Here is a 12,306-nt window from a genome sequence, read left to right on the forward strand (position 1 = left end):
CACCCCAAATATTTTGAAAAATAATTTTTTTTTTTAAATGAAGAATGCATTTTTCTACAAGTTATAGGATTAAAAAAAATTTTTAGGGTCAGTACTTTCCAAGATATAAGACCGTGAAGTTGGCTCTGGATGCTTACCTGACGGGAACATCGACTCCTGCCGCTTGCAGAAGTGTTGCCGATATGCCTTTTTTTCTCGTTTTTATTTTAATTTGTATATTTTTTTATGTTCTGATAATTACAGTTTATAATAGTTCTTGCGATTTCATAGCCAATCTTTGTTCTGACACTAATATTAGGTACCGAAATTGTACTTAAATAGTCACAATCATAATGACAGGTGAACATTTACACCTGCCTGGGTTATTTACTATTGTCTAGAAATATATACAAAGTATTTATAGGTCCCAGCAGTGTTTTAGATACCCTGGCATATACCTTGAAGCATGGTGTTATGAAAGGCATCCCTATACTGCTGACAGCCCAGTGACATTTGATAAATGCCCACTGCTCCAGCTAACCTTCGCTGTATTTATCACTGTTACACACAAACATGTCTTGTCTCTGTCTATCTGTCTATCTGCCTGTCTGTCTGCCTGCCTGCCTATCTGCCTGTCTGTCTGTCTCTGCTTATCTGTCTTTCTGTCTGCCTGGAGTACACGTATATCAAACTCTTTGAAGAATGATGGTATGACATCTGTTGACAGCCCAGTGACATTTGATAAATGGGCACTTGGGGAACCCTGGCTCTATTTGTTTTCACTGATACACACAAACATGTTTGTCCATCTGTTTATCTGTCTGTCTATCTGTCTTTGCCTGGAATTTCTGGGCTATCCTAGATAATGTACACTATGTATAATAACTGTACTTATGTGTACATGTGAGAGAGAGAGACAGATAGACAGAGAGACAGCCAAAGCCAGCCAAAGCCAGCTGGCCGAATACATAAGAATATAAGAAAGAAGGAACACTGCAGCAGGCCTACTGGCCCATGCAAGGCAGGTCCACATCATCGGGCTTAGGCCAATGACTCAACTAGTCAGGTCACATCCACTGAAGGAAGGAGCACAACATCAGACCTAAGTAGCACAAGCTAGTCAGGTCCAACTCATACCCACACTCACTCATGTATTTAGCTAACCTTCGCTGTATTTGTTATCACTGTTACACACAAATATGTCTTGTCTCTGTCTTTCTATCTATCTATCTGTCTGCCTGTCTCTGCTTATCTGTCTTTGTCTACCTGGAGTATACATATATCAAACTCCTTGAAGAAGGGTGTATGACATCTGTTGACAGCCCAGTAACATTTGATAAATGGGTGCTTGGGGGAACCCTGGCTTTACTTGTTTTCACTAATACACACCAACATGTTTGTCTGTCTATCTATCTGTTTATCTTTGCCTGGAATTTTTGGGTTATCCTAGGTAATTCATACTATGTATAATTGTACTTACGTGTACATGTGAGACAGAGATATAGATAGACAGATTGAGATTGGAGAGTTGAAGGAGGAGGTCTTGCGTCTCCAGGAGGAGATTAGGAGGCTGAAGGTCCACCTCAATGGGTCTGGGAGAGAGTGTGAGGTGGCTGGAGTTGTGGGGAATGAGGCTTCAAGTGAGGTGCAGTCTGTCTCTCGCTGTGAGGAGGCTGTAGTTGGGGAGGTAGCAACGGCTACCAGCAGTGAGGTGCAGTCCAGCACCTGCTACAAGTGGCGAGTGGTTCACAGTAATGGAAGGCGCATCAGAGTAAGGAAAGTTAAGAGTGAAGATTTGAAGGTAGGAAATCGCTTCTCTGTTCTTCAGGATGAATGTACTTCAGTGGCCAGTGAAGGTAAGGGTACTACTGCCCCTGCTAATGGAGGTAAGCGCATTCTTGTGGTTGGTGACTCTCAGGTAAGATATATTGACCGTGCTTTTTGTAATAGGAATAAGAAGATGAGAGATAGAGTGTGCTTCCCTGGAGCTGGTGTTGGGGACATTGTCAACAGGCTGGATAATATCATGTCAGGTAATGGGAACAAGCCCATTATCTGTCTCAGTGCTGGTGGAAATGATATTGGAAAGGGTAGGAGAGAAGAGCTGCTAGATAAGTACAGGTCAGCTATAGATTTCATTAAGTCTAAGGGAGGGATCCCAATCATATGTAGCATCTTGCCTAGAAGGGGAGTAGGAAATGAATGGTTGTCTAGGGCAATTGGTGTAAATTGCTGGCTAGACAGATACTGCAAGGAACTTGCAATCCCATTCATTGACAACTGGAACAACTTTTATGGCAAACATGATATGTATGCAAGGGATGGGGTACATCTCTCTGGGGCTGGGGTGGTAGCACTTGCAGACTCGATTGAGAAGGCCATTGGTGAAATGCCTATGATTTTAAACTGATGGAAGATAGAGGTATGGGTGTGTGTGGGAAACAAGCAGGTTGCAACACTTGGGTTGGAAACAGTAAATGTATAAAAGGCATTCAGCATGAAGTTATAAATAAAGACAATAGATCAGGTCAGCAAACAAAGGGGGACAGCAGAGGGCAACAAGGGACTAGCTCCCTTAAGGTTTACTATACTAATAGCAGGAGTGTAAGAAATAAGATAGATGAGCTAAGATTAATTGCAAGTGCAGGAAACATAGATATTATTGCTATAACAGAGACCTGGCTCAATCTGAAAGATAGAGAGATGCCCTCTGAATGTCACATACAAGGCTATAAATTATTCCACACTGACAGGGTCAACAGGAAAGGTGGTGGAGTAGCGATGTATGTCAGAGACAATTTAAATTGTTGTGTTAGACAAGATATTAAATTAGAAGCGTCAGCCACTGAATCTGTTTGGTTACAGCTTCTCGAGGACCGAGAAAAACTAATTTTGGGTGTGATTTACAGGGCCCCAAATCTTGATAGGGAGCGCAGTAAACTTCTATGGGACGAAATTCGTAAGGCATCTACATACGAAAATGTGGTGCTAATGGGAGATTTCAACTATAGACAGATTGACTGGAGCAATTTGACAGGAAATTTAGTCAGGTGACTTTCTTGATACGATCCAGGATTGTTTTTTTAAAACAGTTTGTGACAGAGCCAACTAGGGGAAATAACCTCCTTGACTTGGTTCTTGCCAGTAGGGAAACACTAATTAATAATCTTGAGGTTAATGATGAGCTTGGGGAAAGTGATCACAAATCACTCAGTTTTAATATATCATGGAATTCCCCTAATAATGGCAATCAAGTCTCCGTCCCTGACTTTCACTTGGCTGATTTCATAGGACTGAAAAATTACTTAGGTGGGCTGAACTGGAATGACCTGACTAAGGGTCAGGTAGGTGGAGATGGTTGCCGATATGATGCTTTCCAGGGCATAGTTCTAGCTGCTCAGTCAAATTATGTTCCAAATAGGGAAATCAGATCAAACAAAAATGATCCTAAATGGATGAACAATAGATTAAAATATCTGATTGGTCAAAAGAGAGGCATATATAGGCAAATCAAAAGAGGAGAGGGGCAATTGAGAAATCGATATATTCAGTTAAAGAGAGAAATAAAAAAGGGAATTAGAAAAGCAAAAAGAGATTATGAGGTTAAAGTTGCAAGAGAATCGAAGACTAACCCAAAAGGATTCTTTCAGGTATACAGAAATAAGATCAGGGACAAGATAGGCCCACTCGAAAGTTCCTCGGGTCAGCTCACTGACAGTGATAAGGAAATGTGTAGAATTTTTAACACATACACGTACTTCCTCTCAGTTTTTACACAGGAGGATACCAGCGATATTCCAGTAATGATAAATTATGTAGAACAGGACGATAATAAACTGTGCACTATTAGGGTCACAAGTGACATGGTCCTTAGGCAAATAGATAAATTAAAACCTAACAAATCCCCAGGCCCTGATGAACTGTATGCAAGGGTTCTAAAGGAATGTAAAGAGGAGCTTAGCACACCTTTGGCTAATCTTTTCAACATATCACTACAAACTGGCATGGTGCCAGATAAGTGGAAAATGGCAAATGTGATACCTATTTTCAAAACAGGTGACAGGTCCTTAGCTTCGAACTATAGACCAATAAGCCTAACCTCCATAGTGGGAAAATTTATGGAATCAATAATTGCCGAGGCAGTTCGTAGCCACCTTGAAAAGCATAAATTAATCAACGAATCTCAGCATGGTTTTACAAAGGGGCGTTCCTGCCTTACGAATTTATTAACTTTTTTCACTAAGGTATTTGAGGAGGTAGATCATGGTAATGAATATGATATTGTGTATATGGACTTCAGTAAGGCTTTTGACAGGGTCCCACATCAGAGACTATTGAGGAAAATTAAAGCACATGGAATAGGAGGAGAAATTTTTTCCTGGATAGAGGCATGGTTGACAAATAGGCAGCAGAGAGTTTGCATAAATGGGGAGAAATCAGAGTGGGGAAGTGTCACGAGCGGTGTTCCACAGGGGTCAGTGTTGGGCCCCCTGCTGTTCACAATCTACATAAACGACATAGATGAGGGCATAAAGAGCGACATCGGCAAGTTTGCCGATGACACCAAAATAGGCCGTCAAATTCATTCTGACGAGGACATTCGAGCACTCCAGGAAGATTTGAATAGACTGATGCAGTGGTCGGAGAAGTGGCAGATGCAGTTTAATACAGACAAATGCAAAGTTCTAAATGTTGGACAGGACAATAACCATGCCACATATAAACTAAATAATGTAGATCTTAATATTATGGATTGCGAAAAAGATTTAGGAGTTCTGGTTAGCAGTAATCTGAAACCAAGACAACAGTGCATAAGTGTTCGCAATAAAGCTAATAGAATCCTTGGCTTCATATCAAGAAGCATAAATAATAGGAGTCCTCAGGTTGTTCTTCAACTCTATACATCCTTGGTTAGGCCTCATTTAGATTATGCTGCACAGTTTTGGTCACCGTATTACAGAATGGATATAAATTCTCTGGAAAATGTACAAAGGAGGATGACAAAGTGGATCCCATGTATCAGAAACCTTCCCTATGAGGATAGACTAAGGGCCCTGAAACTGCACTCTCTAGAAAGACGTAGAATTAGGGGGGATATGATTGAGGTGTATAAATGGAAGACAGGAATAAATAAAGGGGATGTAAATAGTGTGCTGAAAATATCTAGCCTAGACAGGACTCGCAGCAATGGTTTTAAGTTGGAAAAATTCAGATTCAGGAAGGATATAGGAAAGTACTGGTTTGGTAATAGAGTTGTGGATGAGTGGAACAAACTCCCAAGTACCGTTATAGAGGCCAGAACGTTGTGTAGCTTTAAAAATAGGTTGGATAAATACATGAGTAGATGTGGGTGGGTGTGAGTTAGACCTGATAGCTTGTGCTACCAGGTCGGTTGCCGTGTTCCTCCCTTAAGTCAATGTGACCTGACCTGACTAGGTTGGGTGCATTGGCTTAAGCCGGTAGGAGACTTGGACCTGCCTCGCATGGGCCAGTAGGCCTTCTGCAGTGTTCCTTCGTTCTTATGTTCTTCTTATGAACACTGCAGCAGGCCTACTGGCCCATGCAAGGCAGGTCCATGTCACCCCCTCCTGGCTTAGACCAATGACCCACCTAGTCAGGTCACATCCATTGAAGGAAGGAGCATGACATCAGACCTAGAAGCACAAGCTAGTCAGGTCCAGCTCACACCCACCCACACTCACTTGTGTATTTATGTAACCTATTTTTACTTTCCTCTTAAAATGGGAATGTTAATGCGACATGCCATCAGTGAATCCCTGGTGTTTGTTACGCTATTTGCTCTAGCTGGCGCTCAGCTGAACTGGTGCTCCCACAAGGTACTAAGTGCTCCCAGAGTTTTTTTAATACTGTGCACACTGAGTGCACAGACCCATTTTTTCATGTCTAGGCGACTCAAGCCTATCTTGCCAAATTTGAAGGAATGAAAAATAAAAAGTTGATCTACATTCGGAGTGCTATGCGAGCAAATGTACATCTGCGTTTGGACAGTTTAAGGGTTAATATACAGTACATATAGACTGCAGTAATTGTACGAAGTTTTGCCATTGATGTTCCAGAAGTGAAAACAATCTGAAAATTCGTCACATTATAGCAATGAAAAAAATGTTGAATAGAATTTTTTTTTTTCAATGCACTGGTCATCCCCCACCAAGGCAGGGTGACCAAAAAAGAAGAACAAGATTTTTTTTCTTTTTTACACGTAGTAATTTATACAGTAGGGGTTACTAGCCCCTTGCTTCTTTGAATTGAATTTATAAATGCAGTATGTTTATTTTATTTGTTAATTATGTTTGAATCACTAAAATTTATTTCAAAACTTTAATTTTGCTGGAAATGGGAAGTACAATGCCTGCACTCTAAAGGAGGGGTTCGGGATATTGGCAGTTTGGAGGGATATGTTGTGTATCTTTATACGTATATGCTTCTAAGCTGTTGTGTTCTGAGCACCTCTGCAAAAACAGTGATTATGTGTGAGTGAGGTGAAAGAGTTGAATGATGAAAGTATTTTCTTTTTGGGGATTTTCTTTCTTTTTGGGTCACCCTGCCTCGGTGGGAGACGGCCGACTTGTTAAAAAAAAAAATTATCGCAGATTGTGTATATACATGTATATATATATATATATATATATATATATATATATATATATATATATATTTTAACACAGCTGTTTCCCACCGAGGTAGGGTGACCCAAAAAGAAAGAAAAACCCAAAAATAAAGAGAAAACTTTCATCATCATTGAACACTTTCACCATCACTCATACATAATCACTGTCTTTGCACAGGCACTCAGATACAGCAGTTTAGATGTCCCTCCAGACTGCCAATATCCCAAACCCCTCCTTTAAAGTGTAGGCATTGTATATACATAAATAAAATCTGTTCATAAGTTTACCATTCAGCAGAAATTAGGTATGTAAATTTATTTTGGAATATGCAAATTACTGATAATTATTCTTATTTAATGCAGATTATTTAATTTCAGCCTGAAAGATTTGTTAATCTTGGCATTGAACCACCCAAAGGTGTTCTCCTGTTTGGGCCTCCAGGAACAGGCAAGACACTGTGTGCTCGAGCAGTTGCTAACCGTACAGATGCCTGCTTCATCAGAGTTATTGGTTCAGAGTTAGTGCAAAAGTATGTGGGAGAGGTAAGCATGTGTTTGTCTTTTAATGTGCTATGTTCTATAAATTTTTTTAACACAGTTGAAGTTACAGGCTAAGAGTTGTTATCGTACTCTAGTTCATTTCAAATCCCAGCCCTAAGTATCAGGGGGCCAAGACTGTTCAACTGTCTCTCAGCATACATAAGGGGGAGTACCAATAGACCCCTGGCTGTCTTCAAGAAGGTGCTGGACAGGCACCTAAAGTCAGTACCTGACTTGCTGGGCTGTGGCTCATACGACAGTTTGTGTGGCAAAGCAGTAACAGCCTGGTTGATCAGGCTCTGATCCACAATAGGGTCCGGTCATGGACTGGGCCCTAAGGGCATTGACCCCTGAAACCCCCTCCAGGTATACTCTTGGTAGTAAAGATAGCAGTGAAATAAAAATTTTCACATTCACTTCTTTAAATTGCATTTTAGTATGTTTCATATTCAGATAATTAGACAGTATTTCTTTCTATGTATATCTGTTGTCTCTTACCTTTTGGCAATTTTCATTTTTTCCATATAATTGTTTATTGCTTTGTTGTCAGATAGTTGATATTATAATAGAACCTCACATCTTGTGGCTTGCATTCCTGAAAGCCTGTGCCTTTTATGAAATAGTGATATGTAGTCTGAAGAACCTACTGAAAAATTAGGTTTGTAGTTCATGACAACTTGACAGCCAAATAAGCTGTTTTAAGTTTTGTAATTTGTCAAAAATAATAGTTTTTGACATCTTTGTTGTTGCCGTTACTAGTTGGATGTAGTGAGGTTTATTTTATTTTTTTTTTCAACACTTCGGCCGTCTCCCACCAAGGGTGACCCAAGAAGAAAGAAAAATCCCAAAAGAAAGAAAAAACTTTCATCATCATTCAACACTTTCACCATCACTCATACATAATCACTGTCTTTGCAGAGGTGCGCAGATATGACAGCTTAGACGTCCCTCCAAACTGCCAATATCTCAAACCCCTCCTTTAATGTGCAGGCATTGTACTTTCCATTTCCAGGACTTAAGTCTGGCTATCTAGTTTCCCTGAATCCCTTCACAAAATATTACCCTGCTCACTCTCCAACAGCTCGTCAGGTCCCAAAAACCATTCGTCTCCATTCACTCCTATCTAACATGCTCACACATGCTTGGTGGAAGTCCAAACCCCTCGCCAACTAAACCTCCTTTCCTCACTTCCTCCAACCTTTTCGGGGATGATCCCTTCCCCACCTTCCTTTCCCCTACAGATTTATACGCTCTCCAAGTCATTCTACTTTGTTCCATTCTCTCAAAATGACCAAACCACCTCAACAGCCCTCCTCAGCCCTCTTGACTAATATTTTTAGTAACTCCACACCTTCTCCTAATTTCCACACTATTAATTTTCTGTATAATATTTACACCACACATTGCTCTTAGACACACCATCTCCACTGCCTCCAGCCTCCTCCTTGCTGCAGCATTCACAACCCATGCTTCACACCCATATAAGAGTGTTGGTACCACTATAATCTTGTGCATTCCCTTCTTTGCCTCCATACATAGCGTTTTGTCTCCAGATACCTCAACGCACCACTCATCTTTTTTCCTTCATCACTTCTATGGTTAACCTCATTCTTCATAAACTCATCTGGTGACAAGTCAACTCCCAAATATCTGAACACATTCACTTCTTCCACACTCTCTCCCTCCATTGTGATATCCAGTTTTTCTTTATCTAAATTGTTTGATACCCTCATCACTTTACTCTTATTTATGTTCACTTTCAATTTTCTACCCAAAAGCACAGTATTATCAGCAAAAAGTAAATGTGTCAACTCCCATTTTGTATTTGATTCCCCATAATTTAATCTAACCTTTCTCCCCAACACCCTAGCATTTACTTGTTTTACAACCCCATCTGTTAATATGTTAAACAACCATGGTAACATTACACATCCCTGTCTAAGACCTACCTTTACTGGGAAGTAATCTCCCTCTCTCCTACACACCCTATTATTTTATTTATATATTATTATTATTATTCTTTCTTTCTTTCAACACACCGGCCGTATCCCACCGAGGCGGGGTGGCCCAAAAGGAAAAACGAAAGTTTCTCCTTTTACATTTAGTAATATATACAGGAGAAGAGGTTACTAGCCCCTTGCTCCCGGCATTTTAGTCGCCTCTTACAACACGCATGGCTTACGGAGGAAGAATTCTGTTCCACTTCCCCATGGAGATAAGAGGAAATAAACAAGAATAAGAACTAGAAAGAAAATAGAAGAAAACCCAGAGGGGTGTGTATATATGTGCTTGTACATGTATGTGTAGTGTGACCTAAGTGTAAGTAGAAGTAGCAAGACGTACCTGAAATCTTGCATGTTCATGAGACAGAAAAAAGGACACCAGCAATCCTACCATCATGTAAAACAATTACAGGCTTTCGTTTTACACTCACTTGGCAGGACGGTAGTACCTCCCTGGGCGGTTGCTGTCTACCAACTTACTATAGGTTTAATTCCTTGGATGAAGAGCCTTTCACTGACATCAAGGCACTTGAAGGGTGATCCTTGGTAGTGAACCTGCAGAATGAAATTTATTAATTTTGCTGTTTTCCTTATTCAAGGGTGCTCGCATGGTACGTGAACTCTTCGAGATGGCGCGCACCAAAAAAGCTTGTTTGATATTCTTCGATGAAATTGATGCCATTGGAGGTGCTCGATTTGATGATGGTGCTGGAGGCGACAATGAAGTGCAGAGAACTATGTTGGAGCTCATCAACCAGCTTGATGGATTTGATGCTCGTGGTAATATCAAGGTAAGTTGAACATGGTTTTGAAAAGAGACAAGTTGAAGAATTAGACACTTGTATAACCTTTGGGAACTTTTATTGAGGAAACATTTTGCTAGCCAGTGGCTTCTTCAGTCCAATTCAGTCAGTCAATCTTGAGAAATGTACAGCATATGTGCTGTACATTTCTCAGAATTGATGGGCTGAAAACATTGACTCCAGGCTGAAAGACTGATTATCTCAAACTCCTCCTCATCTTCCACTGTTATTATCTGTACTGGACTGAAGAAGCCATTGGCTGGTGAAATGTTTCCTCAATAAGGATTCTCAAAGGTTGCTTAAGTGTCTCATTCTTCATTAGCAAGGTAAGTTAAATGGACTCTTTCAAGGTGTAGGTATTGTTGAACTTTATCATTAGCTGCTCTCTAATTTTGAAAAGTAACCAATTAAGATCATGTAAAGTAAAAGGACACAAGTGCAACTAATGTGACATTTATTGTGGCAACGTTTCGCTCTCCAGGAGCTTTATCAAGCCATTACAAACAATACATGGACACAGAGGGTATATAAAGGCTCAGAGTGAGGTGAATACTAGTGAGGTACCATTTCGATGTTCACTAGTGGTAGTAGTAGTAGTAGTAGTAGTGGTAGTGACAAAAGTAATACAATATGGTAGAGCAATTAATTCGTACATGAGTAAAAGGATATAAAAGCTATTACTTGGGTAACATAAAAATAGGTTGGACAAATATAAACTGGAATGAGGCAGCTTGTTTCAGTGTTCACTCTCTGTGCTTTGTGTAGTATAACAGGAGAGACTATGTGATGGCAGGGTTTACTGTTTTCAGGAGGATTCTTGCTAAGACTTCGGAGATGGTGAAGCTGCCGTTGTTTTGTTTAATTGTATTCGAAACAGCGATCAGTGCTGATTCAAGGCACTTGCGTGTGCGGAAATTAGTTTCTTTTATCACTAATTGGGCGTCTCTGAATTTCATAAGATGATTGGTGGAATTTCGGTGTTGTACACAGGCGTTGTTTAAGTTGTCGTTCCTACATGCGTATATGTGTTCATTGAGGCGGGTGTCGAGGTTTCTTGCTGTTTCACCTACGTAGAAACAGCCTGTGGAGGCTGTGACAAGATCTACGTAGGTGAAACAGCAAGAAACCTCGACACCCGCCTCAATGAACACATATACGCATGTAGGAACGACAACTTAAACAACGCCTGTGTACAACACCGAAATTCCACCAATCATCTTATGAAATTCAGAGACGCCCAATTAGTGATAAAAGAAACTAATTTCCGCACACGCAAGTGCCTTGAATCAGCACTGATCGCTGTTTCGAATACAATTAAACAAAACAACGGCAGCTTCACCATCTCCGAAGTCTTAGCAAGAATCCTCCTGAAAACAGTAAACCCTGCCATCACATAGTCTCTCCTGTTATACTACACAAAGCACAGAGAGTGAACACTGAAACAAGCTGCCTCATTCCAGTTTATATTTGTCCAACCTATTTTTATGTTACCCAAGTAATAGCTTTTATATCCTTTTACTCATGTACGAATTAATTGCTCTACCATATTGTATTACTTTTGTCACTACCACTACTACTACTACTACTACTACCACTAGTGAACATCGAAATGGTACCTCACTAGTATTCACCTCACTCTGAGCCTTTATATACCCTCTGTGTCCATGTATTGTTTGTAATGGCTTGATAAAGCTCCTGGAGAGCGAAACGTTGCCACAATAAATGTCACATTAGTTGCACTTGTGTCCTTTTACTTTACATAGTCGGTAATTCTACCAACTTTATTACAATTAAGATCATGTTGGCTGTCAGTTTTGTCAGTTAACAGACATAAAAGAATTTGGAAATTGTTAGCTGATTGCCTAGGAGTGTGCCAAAATATGGGTATTGACTAATTTTGATGGCATCAGCATTAGCCTAATACAGTGGAACCCTGAATATCGGTCACTGCATTTATTGGCTGATTCATATTTAGGATGGTTTTTGGAGGGAAATTTTGCTCTGTATTTCGGCCGGTGCCTCGTAAATCGTCCGCATTATATGCATCAGCCCACCTCCCACCGGGACGCCGCGCATAGGTGAGTCAGTCTCCCTGCGTCTCTTGGTGAATGAGCATATACTCCGTGCATTCATTCAAACATTTCCGTAAAATTCATTGGTTTTTGTGCTTGTTTGTTAAGTGCAACTGTGAAATAAGCCACCATGGGCCCAAAGAAAGTTCAGAGTGCCAGCCCTTTGGTAAAGAGAGTGAGAAACACTATGGAATTTAAGAAAGAAGCTATTAAAAAATATGAGTGGTGTGCGGGTGCTGGAACTTGCCAGGATGTATAGGAAATCCAAATCAACAATCACT

The 12,306-nt window shown here is 40.4% G+C and overlaps 1 protein-coding gene across 1 annotated transcript in view; it reads left to right on the plus strand.

The window, feature by feature from the left end:
* The window catches only part of Rpt1 (26S proteasome regulatory subunit Rpt1), a 58,667-nt gene that overhangs the window by 30,055 nt on the left and 16,306 nt on the right, over positions 1–12,306 (plus strand). Inside the window, exons 6-7 of the mRNA XM_053795734.2 lie at positions 6,986–7,150; positions 9,750–9,941. Coding sequence (XP_053651709.1) covers positions 6,986–7,150; positions 9,750–9,941 — 357 coding nt within the window. The remainder of the gene's footprint in view (positions 1–6,985; positions 7,151–9,749; positions 9,942–12,306) is intronic.

Source organism: Cherax quadricarinatus, chromosome 69, assembly GCF_038502225.1.
Source record: "Cherax quadricarinatus isolate ZL_2023a chromosome 69, ASM3850222v1, whole genome shotgun sequence".
NCBI lineage: Eukaryota > Metazoa > Arthropoda > Malacostraca > Decapoda > Parastacidae > Cherax > Cherax quadricarinatus.